Source organism: Drosophila hydei, unplaced genomic scaffold (genome assembly GCF_003285905.1).
Source record: "Drosophila hydei strain 15085-1641.00,03,60 unplaced genomic scaffold, DhydRS2 tig00000063-arrow-pilon, whole genome shotgun sequence".
Taxonomy (NCBI): Eukaryota; Metazoa; Arthropoda; class Insecta; order Diptera; family Drosophilidae; genus Drosophila; species Drosophila hydei.
This window is the reverse complement of record NW_022045657.1, coordinates 6,639,296-6,654,618: the sequence shown is the minus strand read 5'-3', so window position 1 is coordinate 6,654,618 and position 15,323 is coordinate 6,639,296. Positions and strand designations below refer to the sequence as shown.

The window sequence follows — 15,323 nt, the reverse complement described above, 5'->3', positions numbered from 1 at the left end:
GAGAATCAGTTACACTGATCATTTGCAAATTTTTGTCAAAATATAAAGAAAATTAAGGGTTGATTTAATATTGTTAATAGATAATTAGAAAAGGTCGTATGACTCCAAAATTTCTAAAGAAGTTAATTACACAAATATTGGCAAAAGACTGACTGACGCTATTGACTATTGACGCATTTGTTGTGTTCCAAAACTATTTAATTAGTATATATTGTGTACGCAAACTAGTGCAAGCAAACAAGATAAGATAGGAAATGGAGCTGCTTGGTAATGTGCTAGTTATAGAAGCCGGTTGAAGCTTGATGTATGCACAAATATTAAGTAGGTGTGCGAGAGCATACACATCAATATAAAGAGGCAAATATGGAATTTTGCATATGTATATTTATGTAAATACTCAGATTTCACTATAAAAGGCGTCAGCCTAACTTTCAGGTTGTTCAAACTAATTTTGCATTCGTGAGTTGCTACTGCTACATGCCAAAATGAGATGTTCTCTATTTGTTCTTCTCGGAGTCTGTCTCTACAGTACATCTGCATATGACTTCAACTATCCGAGCAAGCCTGAAATCAATGGTAAGATATCTAGAACTGGGTGAAATTATTGAAGTAGCGGATAAAAATTGTCCCAAACAGTGACTTGTGATAATAGCGAGGAGCAGAACTATGTCAGGCTTGGTGAGAAGTACTACTTCCGAGGTCCATCAAAGGTGAACTGGTTCGAAGCCGCACACATATGCCGAAAGTTTGGTGGAGATCTGGCCTTGATCGAATCAGAAGACGAGATGGCTGTTATTTCCAACTATCTTGAGAGTCAGGACAAGGACGGGTGGTACTGGATATCGGGCAACGATCTTGTCACAGTTCACAAGTTCATGTCAATAGCTGACGGATTGCCACTGAAATTTACATCCTGGTCCGCGGGTCAGCCCGATTTTCCTGGTAAAGAGCAGTGCATGCACTTGTGGTTCAGAGACTCTGCTTTCCGAATGAATAACTGGAAGTGCACCGAAAAAGCAAAGTACCTGTGCCAGAGACAGAACTATACACGCTGTAGCGACAGTTGCTAGACTCAGTCGAAAAGTCTATATACCCGTTTTAAAATAAACTTGCAATGAAGTTAAAGAAATGTATTCACACTATTTTTTTGAAAACTTGCCTCCTGAATGAGGGATATTGCGATTGTCCTTACTTCTGGATATCACGCAATGGCTTATTACAAATCATAGGTTCATCGGTCTATCTTTATAGTAGATCCACTGGCCGGCATCACGCACATTTCCGCCTTAAGAATTCTACATCCCGAATGAACAACTGGCGCTGCCAGACGTAGAACTGTTTCATCCATTTATTTGAGAATCAATGAACTAAAACAGTTTCAATTCAGCTTTAGACTAGCTTCTTCGACCTTAACACATTTCAATAGAATATAAATCAAAACTCTATTATCATAAATTGGGACTGGCAAAAATGTTGTCGTAATCTCTCGATTATGGTTTCAGTAATCTAACTACTTTAATGACAAACCCAATTTGCCGCCATCGAAACAATAAATCACTGACAAAATGACGCTGTCAAATGGAGAGTGACAGAAGAGGAGCGAGCAGCAAGGAACAGAAATAAAAACAATGACACAAAACAATTTCGCAAAAGATGCCCCACACAGATCCACAGAGCCAACCCCAACCGAATGTTGACCAGCATGTTAGAGCGACCACGTAATGCCAAAAGGCTCCACACACATAGGCCCAGACCGATTGGCACTCATACGTGCACACAAGGACACACTTCCTGAAGCTTGATAAAGGTGTGGAAACGTGCGATTTTGTAATTGATACTAAAAAGCCCTTAATTGGCACCTTAACGCTGCTGATGCTCTGACAAATTTCCCCAAAGGACCTGCAGCAAGGGGCTGGCGTTGACAAGCGACGTGCGTGGGCTGAACTGGCCAGGAGTGGGGTTGGGCGTCGGCTTGAATTTCGGTTTGGGTTTGGTTTTAGCTGTGGCTTTGGCTTTGGGTGTGATTCGCCCGCATGGTAATCCGATACGCTTAGGTAATAGAGACAATCCGAGCCAACGGCAATGAATATCGGTGCCATATAATGCCAAAGAATCGTCATTAGCATCATTGTCAGCCGCATGATTTGCCCATAACCATGTGAATGCGAAGTATCAAAGACCGACGAAAAACAAATGGTACTCATCCATAATTGTCTGACCAGGCGCTGCTGTTGGTCAAGTGGGACTTGAGCCAATAAATCTCATCAAACTAATTCGATACGTGAAGTGTGTGTGTGCCCATGTGTGGGCATGTGTGTGTGTAAGCTGTCTGTGTGGTCAGCACGGATGCAGGAGCAAGGCACCCTTGCGGTTTTTGCTGCATGTTTGCCAGCCTGTTGTCATTTGTTAACATTTCATTACATTTATTTCACTAGAGCGACTGGACACAATTCCAAAGTGGATGAATGGATTTCCCGTTTGATGTTGCCTCGAGTGTTTCGACCAGTCTCCACACACACGGCAATTCATCCCTGCACATAGACGTATATATTTATAAATATATGTAACTGAGTATGGCTGGATGTGTGTATGTCGCTGTATTTATTTGCGCTCAAACCAATTTGTTTTATAATTGAATTTGAAATTGAAGATGACATTCGGTTTCCGATTGTTTGGCGTGTGGTGCAATAGCCACAGGCCAATGGGCTAAGTCACCCACCAAATAGCGCTGATCTGATCTGACCTCAGCTATCTATATGTTGGGTAATAGTATGCACAGATTGAATAAGTGTGTGTGACACGATTTGACCATAAATTCAATTATGTATAAAATTTCACAACACAATTTTTGACTCACTTTTCCTCTAAAGCACTTTTCTATTTAATTTGCTTGCAAGTGTCAATCTGGTTGCTCTGTGGTCGTAAACTGAAATCCTCGTAAATAACGCACATATTGTGCACTTTGACCTATGGGTCATGCTTGGCACGCCGTATGGCATTGATTTTATTTATGCATCATTTGATTTTACGGTTCTTGCAATCAATTTATTCACATTGTGCAAATACTTGAAATTTATAGTTTTACACAAACGCCGTGCATTTATTTTAATGGGCTTCCACCAAGAGTTAAGCTGCAGGCATTTAAGGAGTTGGAGGATCGCAATTGGAACAATAACATATTTCTAGCAGAGTCTTAGGTTTGCTAATGCCATAAAATGATTTACTGAAAACACAAAATGTCTTTTCATTTGCAGTTGCTCAATACTGCTGATAACTGCCATCAGGCTCAACTGTAAATTAAAAGTCAATCGCAGTAGCTGTCCTCAGAGGCATCGACTATGCTCTCAGTCCCTGGGCGAACGTTAACTAGACATAAAATTAGCATACATGCCATAAAGCAAATTCGATTCCTATCAAAGGAGCCAGTGGCAGCAGGCTCTGCGCTTTATATAATAGAGGCACTCAGCTGTGCGTCAAGCACTTAACCCGCTTTTAGCAATAAAATTAACTTTCCTTTAGACCCGGGGCCGGGCTACCAACACGTACAAGTCGAACGTATAGGAAATTAATGGTTTAAGGCAAAAGTGTTTAACGAAAGTGGCGGGCGGGTGCAGGGCAATAAGAAAGGGAAGATACACACACACAGACTCTGACACCCTCACATGCATACGATAGATTGGAGGCAGTAAATTCTTGGACTATCTGTGTATTTCACTTTATTGGCGCATGGAAGCCAAAAATACTAAAGGCACGAGCAGCCAGTCGCATGTCAACTGAGTGTAAGAGAACTGAGTTGGCTCAAGCGTTGCTTCAATTTGAGTAGAGAAGCTGTGCTTAAGAAGGCGTGTAATTGAAACATTCAAAAGACAATTTCCAAGTCTTAGCACAGACACACTTAATGGACGCAAAAGACATGGACAAAGTTAAGAAGTGAAATGCGAAAGAAAAATGCCAAACCGAAGCAGAATGAAAACGAGGCTAGGACATGGACGGAGGCGAGCAACTGCATCGCACTCCGGAACGAGGATACATCGCAATCAAGCGTAACCGGGGGTCAACTGGGTTGGCTGGAGCACTCGATACTTATTTATCTCGAGCTGTTGCTGTTGCCACTGATTGGGCAAGGTAGACAAAGCGGCCTGTGCGTTAATTAAACAAACATTCAAAAAGATTGATGGCACTTTGATTGAAAAACAATTGATGCAACTGTGTGGCAACATTAGCATGATATTGGACGTTTGGTCAAAGCAGAACAAAAAGAAAATTCCAAAAAAAACATCACCGTGTGGCTCTTATCAGCTGACGTGCCAAAAGTTCAATATGCGACCGCCTGATGCTGGCTCGTTGCCTTCTTGCCCTGTTGCCCGACGTTGGCCCTGGCAAAGTTCGCATAAATAAAACTCCAATATCAATAGAGCCATACACACTTATGTATACATAAGCTGATTGGCAGCGTTATATGGTCCGTTTTCGTGGTATTTTAATGGATTTTTGATTTCCACAATGCACAGTGACGTTTTTGGTGGTGGCTTGTCTGCCATTTTTTTATCACTTATGTAAACAAGGGCCATCCAACAGTGGGACAACACTTGGCGCTGACACGTTGTGTTCCTATTAGATGGGATTGGCTAGCCGCATAAGTCAGAATAAAGAGAAGAAAGTTCTGTAACTGTTAGGTGAAGGATGCAAAAATTTAATCGAAATTACTTTAGTTCTTTCCATGGGACCTACTGATATAGAGACAAATACTCATTTATTACACGAAATTTGGAGCTCAATTCCTTAAAAAACAAAACTACTTTACAGGCGTTGATTTGACCTAAAACCAAACTTATATCATGATTCGGAAAGATACATGTTGCATTAGTTGAAAATTTGACAAAACACAGTCCAATTTGGTTGATTACTGTTATTAAATTTTGAAATAGTGCTCAAAAATTCTTCGTTGTGCTTGTTAGTTGAGATGATTACGCTGTGCAACCCATTTACGATTTAGTGAGTCTTCATTTCGATTCTGAAAACGATATAAAACTCTATAAGTGTATAAAGATAAAGAATAACTCAGACGATTTGTGGTTGCTATGTGTTGCAAACGTATTTGAAGCTTTATTTATATATATATCCAAGTATTCGGTGGCGTATATGTACATAAATATTACTACAGATTCGTATTACATTTCAGAGTGACAGTAAACACGTTACAGTTAGTAAAATACATCATAATCGTAAAATCGTACTGTGTATAATTAATCTGTATATTCGTTGGCGTTTCGAATTCTTTTAAGTTATCAGAAAGTTAGTGTTTTCTTAATTTGTATCGAAAGTTGCTAATTTATAATGGATTTTCTTTATAATACTCGTAGTCTACATAACAAATTTTGTTTTGGTTTCAGTGTTTCGTGTATAAAATAAGATACATACGCATTGGCCAAGTCTTCTGTTTGTCTTGTCTTTTTGTTGTTGGTTTGTGACATTTGTTTTGTTTTTTACGTAAGATGGTTTCATTCATAAGCACGCTATAATTGATTAATTATTTCTATGCATTTGGTGGTTAATTGTATAAAGCATGTCAATCCCCTTGACTTACAATAGTATTTGCTACATCAAAATATATAAATATTTAAGTTGCTAAAATATCAGTTTAATCTGAAAACATATTTCTATTGCTTGTGGTTATTCACGCATACATTACAAATTGGTTTTTTTTTCTTAATTTACCATATGATCACAAACATATGTATTTATAAATGGTGATGACACACACAATTAAGTAACGCACTACAGTAACAATCACAAACATTGCATATATCGTGTACAGTTCAACGAACATGCATATTAAATACGTGCCGCATGAACGAAAATACTTATTGTATATATATATATGTATATATGAGCTACATATTTTATATAGATTCCCTTATTTGGAAGTGCCACGTAAAACAGCTAGAATAAACTTTCTGCTCAAAACTTGTATAATAAATAATTGTGTATATCACTTGTATCCCTTCACAGAGCTATTAGCTTGGACTTGCATTTCTCAGCCTCCCACATTTCCAGCAAAACATCCCGTGAGCCTGGGCCGCGACCAGGTGGAGAGTTATCCGCCAATGCGCTAGTAGGGGAGAGCACGCTGGTCTGCAAGCAATCAAGAGAATCAGATATAGGTGTGTACAAATAATTCAACTATAATCACCTTGTTGGCTATCTTGCGTGGATCCAGATTCAAACCAATGTTCTGCATACCTTTGGCCAGCTTGGATAGTGGATTGGTAATGGGCTTAAACTTGTTGGTCTCAAAATAGACAGGCTGACCGAGCGGGACATTTATTTCATTGGCAGAAATACTAAAAAAGGATCAAAGCAAGTGTAACAAAAAAAACGCTCTTATTTTTTGACTTACGAATAGATTTATTTTTGAACTGTAAGCTTTAATTAGATTACATTAGAAATAGACACAAGGTTTTTCTATTTTGTTTAAAAGACATGCTTTGAGTATGCATCTAAAACAATACTTTTTGTATACTTGAGCAATTGAGCATATAATGGTTAAAATATATAATACTTAATAGCTTAGGAGCTATTTGTGAAACAACTGTAACATAAAAACATTTACAAAAGAACAAAAAAATTACAAATATATAGAATACACAGCATGTATATTGTAGATGAATTAGCTAAAAACAACTTAAAACCCAGAACACAACAAACAAAGCATAACTTTACTTGAGATATTAAATGTAGAATACCGACCTTAGCCCGCGCTTCTGCCCTTCAATGTCCAAATCCTCCGCCTCTTGAGCCTGTAAGCATATTTGCGGATTTGGTGTAATTGGCCGCAAGGGTGGAGCATTCTCTAACAAGCCATTGGGCAAACCAACATTATCCGTTACCGTTGTTATAGAAATAGTGAGCACATCCTCGGCAGTTTTGCACATACTATCCTTTTGCTCCAGTTGTCGCATATTGTTTGAGGAACTAGGTTGCTCTCTTTGACCGCCCATCACAATTCCAACTGAAGGCAGAAAGGCGTTCTCATTGTAGTTGGCCTTATCCAAAGCAATCTCAACATCCGAGTCCACCTCAGGCTCGTACAGACTATTGTCGCGCTCATCGGTGTCCGTGCTGCTTGAACTATTTGCACGTTGTTTGCCACCGACTGTGAAAACGGCCTTATCGGCTTCCTGGCAGAAGTCCAATACGGCGCCCTCTGACTGACGCATTACTTGTGGGTTGAGAGTAGCAGCAACATTTCCTGGTTGACCGGCGTTCGAGGGCTTCTTAAAGGTCTGACCTAATTTTGAGAACTGTCCGGCGACGTTCGAAATTGCCTTCGAACTGAGCTGCACAAGTTGAGATTCAGATAGATTGCGAGGCATGCCTTTGGGCACATCTAGCAATGGCAGCTTACTCTTCCGTCGCTGCAAAATACCGCCAGTAATAAAACGAACATCTTTATTGCCTGAGTTCTCCAGAGCAATTCGAAACATTTCCACAATCGAAGTCAGCGATTCGGTTAGCTCTTCTTGTGTCTTTATAACATAGGCCGCATTGTTAAAGAAACGCAAATTGGCAGAGCGGAACATGTGAAAGTATCCCTCTTGATCATCAATACAGTAGTTCAGTCGCAGGCAAAGATGCGCCGCCGAGGAGCCTTGAAAGATTTTCGTTTGCTGATGCATGCCAAGCTCAATGAGACGCATCTGCGACAAATGTACCTTTTCAAAACGCACAATCTTGTCTAGATGCGAATCGTATTCGGCAACAATATAGCAGTCGTCGGTTAGCAGTAAAACTGAGTCCACCTCCGTTTCATTGGCATCACCAGAGCTAGGGAAAAGTTGTTAGAATTTAATAACTCACGTCTTTTAATATTATGTTTACCTGGGATCGGCATCGATTAAGCCCCAAGCGCCTACTGGATATTGTTCTGAGCTCAACAACAAACGACGACAATCTTCCACTAGTAATTTCGCTTGCTCTGCACTTTCACCATCGGTTTCATCTGGCGCCGCTTGACCACCCAAAGCGCTTAGCGACTCCGAAGAGACATGGTTGCCCAGCATAAGATCGATAGTAGCTTGTCGGTACGAGTCTTTAAAGCGCGCTAGGTAATAGCTGAAACAGTATATACAAATATGTTTAATATTTATTTCACAAAAGTACTCAATCGAAGAAGCAAAGTGCAGATGAATGATATTAAATGACAAAATAAAATCGAAAATCGAACGGTAATATACCTTTTATAAAGAAAGAAACAATACAATTGTAACAATTGGAGCAACTAAGAATTGTAATTGTGTGAATTTTTTTGATTTAATTGTTTTGCCATCTGGAAGATCTGCTTTCAATGCCTCACTTATGGTCCTATCTGCGCACCTGTTTAAGACAATTGACTCGAGCAATTTCAGCTCAGGTCCCAGAACGCCTGCACTGTAATATCCACGCAATGGTGGTTGGGACTCGGGCTTGAGTATTTGTATAATGGTTTCTAGAACATCATCCTCTTTCAATTCGGCCGCCTGCTGCAGTTTACCTTGCATCAGATCGATAATGCACTGGCGAAACGAGTCGGCAAAGTTTTGAATGAAAAAGCTACGAAGAAGTGGGCATGACATTAGCTCAGAGTCATATATAAACAGGGTTTACAGATATGCAGCTTGCTATTTGTTAGAATAGTACTGACATACCTGTCACCCAGGTACAAAGCATGGGATCAAGAGCAGTTAGTTAAGTATAGAGTATTCAATTCTTTTAAACTCTTTTGACTTTAAAGTGAAATGTACAACTTAATTGAAGCTTGAACAAATAACATATAAGTGGGCTTACTTTTATAATTAGTTGAGTAGAAAAAAGCATGCGCGATTAGTAAAATGGGTAAATAATTCCGAAATGGCCTTTGTTGTTCAATTTTACCATTAAAGAACTTTAAATTGCGATTGATAACAGGGCGATAGGTTGATGATGGCCATATTCAAAAATATAACAAATAAAACCCAAGGTGATATTATAAACTTTAAATAATTATCATGGAACAAAGGTATTTAGATAACAAACGTAATGTTAATAGATAAAGTGTTGGCAACAGCAAATATATAGAAACTTTCTAAAGTAGTGTGAATATGCTACAAACCGATTGGCCGAGTTCATGCCATCCTTCATCATGCCGCTGATCTTTCGCTCTCCCGTTCGTGTGTAGTCGCCCTGGAATTCAATTAAAATGACTATTAGATATATACAAAATTGGTTCCAAATCTGTTATAACCTTCAAAGCGTTGGTGCCTGCATACTGTCTGCTTATAACGTCACCATTATTTGCCCAGAGCACCATAAAAGATGACTTCAATGGGTCTGGTATTGGGGAATAGGGTGGCGAAAGCCCCAATTTAACCAGCTGAGATTGAAGCACCGCTGTTCCTATTGCTGTTTGTACCACATTCGTACGATCAAGACAATCCATACAATTAACTCGAAACACGGACTTTTGATTGCAAATTATTCCGCGCTGATCCCGCCAGTGAAAACCCATGGCACCTGCTTCAGGACCAACTGCCTCAATCAGTGCTGACACATTCCCAAACCGCATGCCGCGGCTAGTGGATAAAGGTAATTACAATTAATACAATAGATTTAATATGAATCCTATTTACGCACCAATAGTCGTGAAAATCAAATGTGACATAAATGATCTGTTCGTTGTTGTATTTTATCACATGCTCCGCATACGAATCGCCTATCAGTTTCTCCTTTCCGCTCTGCTCCACCAGGTTTATGATACATACGCGCTCGTAGATGGCTAGTTCTTTGGTAAAGTGCAGCTCAAAGGCTTGTTGTGTTTCACCCACGCCGCGATCCAAACGTGGTGGTGGGCGATATTTGTACCCGGGTTGACTCCAGTAAATGGGAACCGAACCGCGCACCTGAGTAAACGACAACTGATGATGGCGGAATGAGAGTAATTGCTCCGTTTCAACGTAATTAGCGCAGTTGCCCTTTTCATCCACCCCGCGTCGTTTATAACTACAATTAGAAGATTACTATTAATCGCCGGTAATTCCAAAAATGTCCTTTGACTTACCGTGTGCCCGCACGATGGCGCGAGCGCCGCGAGACCAAAGATAATGTAAAGCAGTCATTGCCAATGACGCATCCTTCTACTTGCACAAAACCTTGAATAATGGGCAATGTCCATGTTTTATCCTACAATGCATAAATATATTAAAATAATTATGACGTTTCCATTAATTTTCCAATACGCACATTCATTTTAATAATATCTCTGATCATGTGCATGTTCCAGAAAAATCTCTCATCTGGTCCTGGCTGGACACCATCCGATTTAGCCTCGTGCCTTTGCAAATTATTGGTTAAGTCGCAGTCGAAACTGAAGTAGAAACTATCCGTCTCGTCAAATATCTTGTGCAGCTCCTCGGTAATGCGTCTCTCGATTTGCCTTGGCTCCCGTATACCCACGGAATTTTTCACCTGTTTGGTGGCTAAATTAGCTGCCTGCTGTGTTGTGGCTTTGATTGTGTTCCCAGCGCTCTTTACAACACCCCAAGTTTTATTCATGCCCTCGAAGAGTTTGGTACTCTTCGTGCTGGACGCTTGCCTAGTTCTTCCGCTCGCATTATTGCTGCTTGAGGAGGCGCTGTGCGTGGGCGTGGTGTTGTTACTTCTATAAAGATGTCACGTCAATTCTGTTAATAAACTAATACGCTAATCAAATAATAAACTTACTTTGTGTGCTTGGTACAGTTGGGCAGTTCAGAGTCCGGCTCATCGGCACTGAGTATGCATATTGATTTGATTTTGTACACCAAATGCGGCGGATATAGCACACCCATGGCTAACGCCTCCTTAATAACTACCAAATGCGGCTCATACACATTTGGCAGTGAGATGACGCCCACAATACCATGCGTAACACCAATACATTCGATGTCCTCCACCGAGCTGAGATCCCATCCTGTGAAATATATATGATTTTGCTATTAGTCATCTAATGTCCACAAAGTTGTTGGTTTTATATGGCAATTGTAGCACCTATTTGTCTTACAGCCAACTGATAACAAATGTCTATTTGATAATCTTGACGGCGCTGCCACAGAGAAGTGTGAGCAATTAATGTTGACAGTATGAATGGGTCTTTTTCAAGTTTTAATTACTAAATGAACTAATTTGTCGTTGAAACTTTTATTTTTATAAAATAAAATTATATTAAAAAAAAGCTTTTGAAATTATGCGTGTTTTGTGGATTAAAAATAAATTGATCAGGGTACATTGATGTACCGTTAAACCCACTTTTAATTAAGAAAAGAAAAAACTAAACATAATGGAATCATTTCAAAAATTTTGTCGCATCCTTGAGAAGTATGTCGCAGCAATCTGACCGGATGTGACTAGCTGAATAGCTTGAAATCTCATTATGGGAAAATTAGCTCAAGACAAAAAATTCCTCTTAATCTTATCTCATTTGAAATTTTATCGTGAAGAACACGTGCTTATCAGTTATAAAAAAAAAACTACTAATTGAAACCAAAACGACTTAAATATAGTCAATATACGCGGCATTAAAATGACATATCTATGAATATATATAAAGTGTAATACTTTATATATATATATATATATATATATATATATATAGAGGTCATATCATATCAGAGAATGACCAAAAGTTTAATTTAGCTAATAACTTAAAACAATTACAGTAAACAAGCTGGTAATTAGTTAAAACAGTTCTATCGTAATTAGTTAATGAACAACGTATAGTAAAGTAAAAAACTAAAGAAAATAATAAGCAATATATCAAAAAACTGTTTGTGGAAATTAGAAATATGAACTTGGAGAGCAGCTTCATTGACCTACAATGAGATTTATGTTTAAGTAAGATTGAAGCTTTCGCAAAGTTAAAGGTCAAAGTCTGTAGTCAACCTTAGAATCGGATACTGAATTTATTCATGAACGGAACTTTTATTGCGTGTTCACTAAATTACAGGAGTTGTAATGCCTGCTCAATTAACAAGCAATCAAAAGGACTTTGAACGAAGGCCAATTAGGAGGACATACATACAAATTGACAGCCGAGCTATTTTTATAACGACTTCCATAGAAAGACAGTCAACACAAACAGCACACAGCTGATTGCTCTAGGAATAGTACAGTAAACGCTCCATGGTGTGGAGAACAACAAACATGAATGAGCACACGCAAGCGTCATTAGCGCAGAATGTACTTGAAGCAAGGATGTGCAGCAGGCGCTTGGAACAAAACAAAACATTGCCTTGCCAAGGAGGTTCTGCGTACACTGTACTGTACTGTATTCCGTATATTAATAGATACACGTCGTATTAAATCGCATTTACAGTAAAACACACATAAAGCCAGACGCATACGCCCACAACATAACACATCAGACACTGCTAACTGCAAAAGTGGGCGGCAGAAGCTCGGACTTCTCAAGCCCCATTCCACCCTTGACATTCAGAGGCAAACTAGAGCAACACACATTCACATACACACTCATACAAGTGAACACGTTTAAGAACATTTAAGTAGCCTGCCTCTGTCCGCTGCGCTTTCGTTTTCGAGAGCAAAAACGTGAGCGCAATGCAGATAAGGCAAAAAGTATCTAAGCAATAACAACGACTAATTATGAATAACAGCTGCTGCCGTGCATCCAAACAATGATTCATCTCCGTATTTACCTGGCTTTATTGTAAACTCCGATGTCTTGCGATTCCACCACAGGCTCTTGTCACGCTTTACAAATATGTAATGTGTATCAGTTTGGAATACTTCCATCATGACTTCTGCTTTTGCTATATTATTTGCGACATTTCAACACCAGAATTGAGATTTAAATTGAACTTTGTGCAATCAATTTTGCCCCATTGTTATTTCACTTTTTCAACTGGTTTACAACTGTAATCGAATGGGACTCTAGCACTAGTGAAGTAATCGATAAAAGTAACAACCTATCGGGACATACACGTAGAAATAGTCGTACAACATACAGATTGTGTGAAACTGGCATAGCAAACTCAGTATTTTTGACTATGTGTAGCAATCACTGTTATTATTTATTATATTGTCGTTCATGCTGATTATGCCAGCTTAAAGGTGTCTTTGAAAAACAATTCCGTTAATAAAAAGTTGTATGTCCAACATTTGCAAAAGACTTATTGTGTTACGCTTATCGATAGATTGTGAGCAAAATTATCTGCGTGACGCAGCAGGCAGCTAGCCGTATGTGTCAAACAGCTGTGCGGCCAAGTCTCAAATGGAAGCACAAATTAAATAACAATAACTACATTTTGATACAGTCACAGAAATTAATGGCGCTGCGCAGTATCAACAAACTGGATGTCCTCATGAAACGATGTACGCCCACGTTGTACTACTGCCGTAACAATTCCGCGCACACTGCAGCCAACATCGTCAGCAGTCAAAACACAAGTGCCAACAAGAGCGACGATAACAACGACGACAATAAATATAAAAAAAATGGATACAGAGGCTACAGTTGGCGCAGCGCCATTCGCTTCTTTGTGCCGTTCTCGCTTGGTGCACTGGCGAGCACAATGGTTGCACAGCGCGAGGAGTTGACACCAACGATCTCGGCGCGAACTCTAACCGGTCGCCGGCGTGAATTTAATTTCATTGCGGATGTTGTCGCTGGCTGCGCGGACTCTGTCGTCTACATAGAGATAAAGGACACGCGGCACTTTGACTATTTCAGTGGGCAGCCCATTACAGCATCGAACGGTTCTGGCTTCGTCATTGAGCAGAATGGACTCATATTAACCAATGCTCATGTGGTCATCAACAAACCTAATACTATGGTACAAGTGCGTCTGTCCGACGGACGCACGTTTCCAGCCACCATCGAAGACGTGGATCAAACGTCCGATTTGGCTACATTGCGCATTCAAGTAAACAACCTGTCTGTAATGAAGCTGGGCAAGAGCAATACATTGCGTTCTGGCGAATGGGTAGTTGCCCTGGGCAGTCCGCTAGCGTTGAGCAATACGGTGACGGCCGGGGTCATTAGCTCAACGCAGCGTGCTTCACAGGAGCTGGGATTGCGCAATCGCGACATAAATTACCTGCAAACTGACGCTGCCATTACATTTGGCAACTCCGGCGGTCCTCTAGTTAACCTGGACGGCGAGGCCATTGGAGTCAACTCCATGAAAGTAACTGCTGGCATTAGCTTTGCCATACCCATAGACTATGTTAAAGTGTTTCTCGAGCGTGCCGCGGCACGTCGCAAGAAAGGCTCAGCTTATAAGACAGGCTATCCAGTCAAACGGTATATGGGCATCACAATGCTCACCCTCACTCCCGACATACTCTTTGAGCTGAAATCCCGAACGCAAAATATGCCGAACTCCTTATCGCACGGCGTTCTCGTCTGGAAGGTAATTGTGGGGTCTCCAGCGCATAGGTAGGCGAAATTGTACACATTCATATCGATTTCCCAGATTAATGTGACTTTCTTTTTAGCGGTGGTCTTCAGCCGGGTGACATTGTAACCCATATTAACAAAAAGGAGATCAAAAACTCCTCGGATGTTTACGATGCGCTAGCAGATGGTAAAAAGGAATTAGACATTGTCATAATGCGGGGCGTTAAGCAAATGCGTGTAACTATTACGCCAGAAGATCCTTGATCCGAGATTGATTCAGATACAAACTTTAGTCTTATAAGTGCTCTTCAAATTGGTAAATTGGCTTTTGCATAAATTTGTATAATGTTTTGTGATTTGCTATATAAAAAGGAACCGCCAGTCCAGTATAACGCAAATGCAATAGCTAATTAGGTTGCTTTCATGTGGCATTCAGCGATTTGTCAAGCTGCGCAGTAAAGCCAATACAAATATAACATATCAAATTATGGTGTTTGCCTAAGACTAATTGTTATTTGTATTCCTAAAATACAAACTATAAAGTGTACTTCTCTAATTATGCAGCTCACAGTACGATATTTGTGTATATAAATGAGAATTCTATAAAGGAACATCATGCTACGAAGTGTAACTGTGCCGACGAAGCTGACAGATCGAAATTCTTGTACTTGCATGGGGATTGGGCAAATGGGTGTAATGAGGTGGGTAATGGGCATGGTAGCGTTCGTAAAATATATGTATAAAGCTGAGTCGATCTCTGTCAGTATGAATGCAGCGAGATAAAGAGATAAAGACTCAAATGCTGAATAAAATGTAAATATGTATATGCGACTGAGTAGTCTATATATATCTATATATCTCAATATTGATATTTTAACTTCATACTTTAAGCATAAAAAACTGCTTGAAAACT

At 39.8% G+C, this 15,323-nt stretch overlaps 3 protein-coding genes across 4 annotated transcripts; 2 read left to right on the top strand and 1 right to left on the bottom strand.

Moving 5' to 3' along the window:
* The first annotated feature begins 435 nt into the window (after positions 1-435).
* LOC111601485 (C-type lectin 37Db-like) lies at positions 436-1,133 on the top strand. Its single transcript, XM_023318073.2, has 2 exons — positions 436-576; positions 637-1,133. Exons 1-2 carry the CDS (start codon positions 486-488, stop codon positions 1,068-1,070), a joined length of 525 nt encoding a protein of 174 aa, XP_023173841.2. The 5' UTR covers positions 436-485; the 3' UTR covers positions 1,071-1,133.
* A 4,540-nt stretch (positions 1,134-5,673) lies between these two features.
* LOC111601550 (phosphatidylinositide phosphatase SAC2) lies at positions 5,674-12,959 on the bottom strand. Of its 2 annotated transcripts, XM_023318190.2 has the most exons (12): positions 12,708-12,959; positions 10,738-10,966; positions 10,258-10,675; positions 10,076-10,197; positions 9,652-10,017; positions 9,263-9,590; positions 9,131-9,201; positions 8,377-8,592; positions 7,882-8,115; positions 6,751-7,827; positions 6,194-6,344; positions 5,674-6,135 (listed from the first exon to the last, which is right to left on the bottom strand). In XM_023318190.2, exons 1-12 carry the CDS (start codon positions 12,805-12,807, stop codon positions 6,007-6,009), a joined length of 3,441 nt encoding a protein of 1,146 aa, XP_023173958.2. In that variant the 5' UTR covers positions 12,808-12,959; the 3' UTR covers positions 5,674-6,006. The 2 variants fall into 2 exon arrangements, with proteins under 2 accessions (XP_023173958.2, XP_023173959.2); XM_023318191.2 differs by lacking the exon at positions 8,377-8,592 and having other exon boundaries at positions 12,708-12,958.
* Positions 12,960-13,222: 263 nt separating this feature from the next.
* Positions 13,223-14,895, top strand: LOC111601551 (serine protease HTRA2, mitochondrial). Its single transcript, XM_023318193.2, has 2 exons — positions 13,223-14,449; positions 14,509-14,895. Exons 1-2 carry the CDS (start codon positions 13,251-13,253, stop codon positions 14,672-14,674), a joined length of 1,365 nt encoding a protein of 454 aa, XP_023173961.2. The 5' UTR covers positions 13,223-13,250; the 3' UTR covers positions 14,675-14,895.
* The last annotated feature ends 428 nt before the right edge of the window (positions 14,896-15,323 follow it).

Coding starts and splice junctions, on each gene's coding strand:
- LOC111601485 (XM_023318073.2), top strand. CDS start 486: ATGAGATGTTCTCTATTTGTTCTTCTCGGAGTCTGTCTCTACAGTACA. Junction 577..636: donor GAGCAAGCCTGAAATCAATG/GTAAGATATCTA, acceptor TGTCCCAAACAG/TGACTTGTGATAATAGCGAG.
- LOC111601550 (XM_023318190.2), bottom strand. CDS start 12,807: ATGATGGAAGTATTCCAAACTGATACACATTACATATTTGTAAAGCGT. Junction 10,676..10,737: donor AACTGTACCAAGCACACAAA/GTAAGTTTATTA, acceptor ACATCTTTATAG/AAGTAACAACACCACGCCCA. Junction 9,591..9,651: donor TTTGATTTTCACGACTATTG/GTGCGTAAATAG, acceptor TTTATCCACTAG/CCGCGGCATGCGGTTTGGGA.
- LOC111601551 (XM_023318193.2), top strand. CDS start 13,251: ATGTGTCAAACAGCTGTGCGGCCAAGTCTCAAATGGAAGCACAAATTA. Junction 14,450..14,508: donor GTGGGGTCTCCAGCGCATAG/GTAGGCGAAATT, acceptor CTTTCTTTTTAG/CGGTGGTCTTCAGCCGGGTG.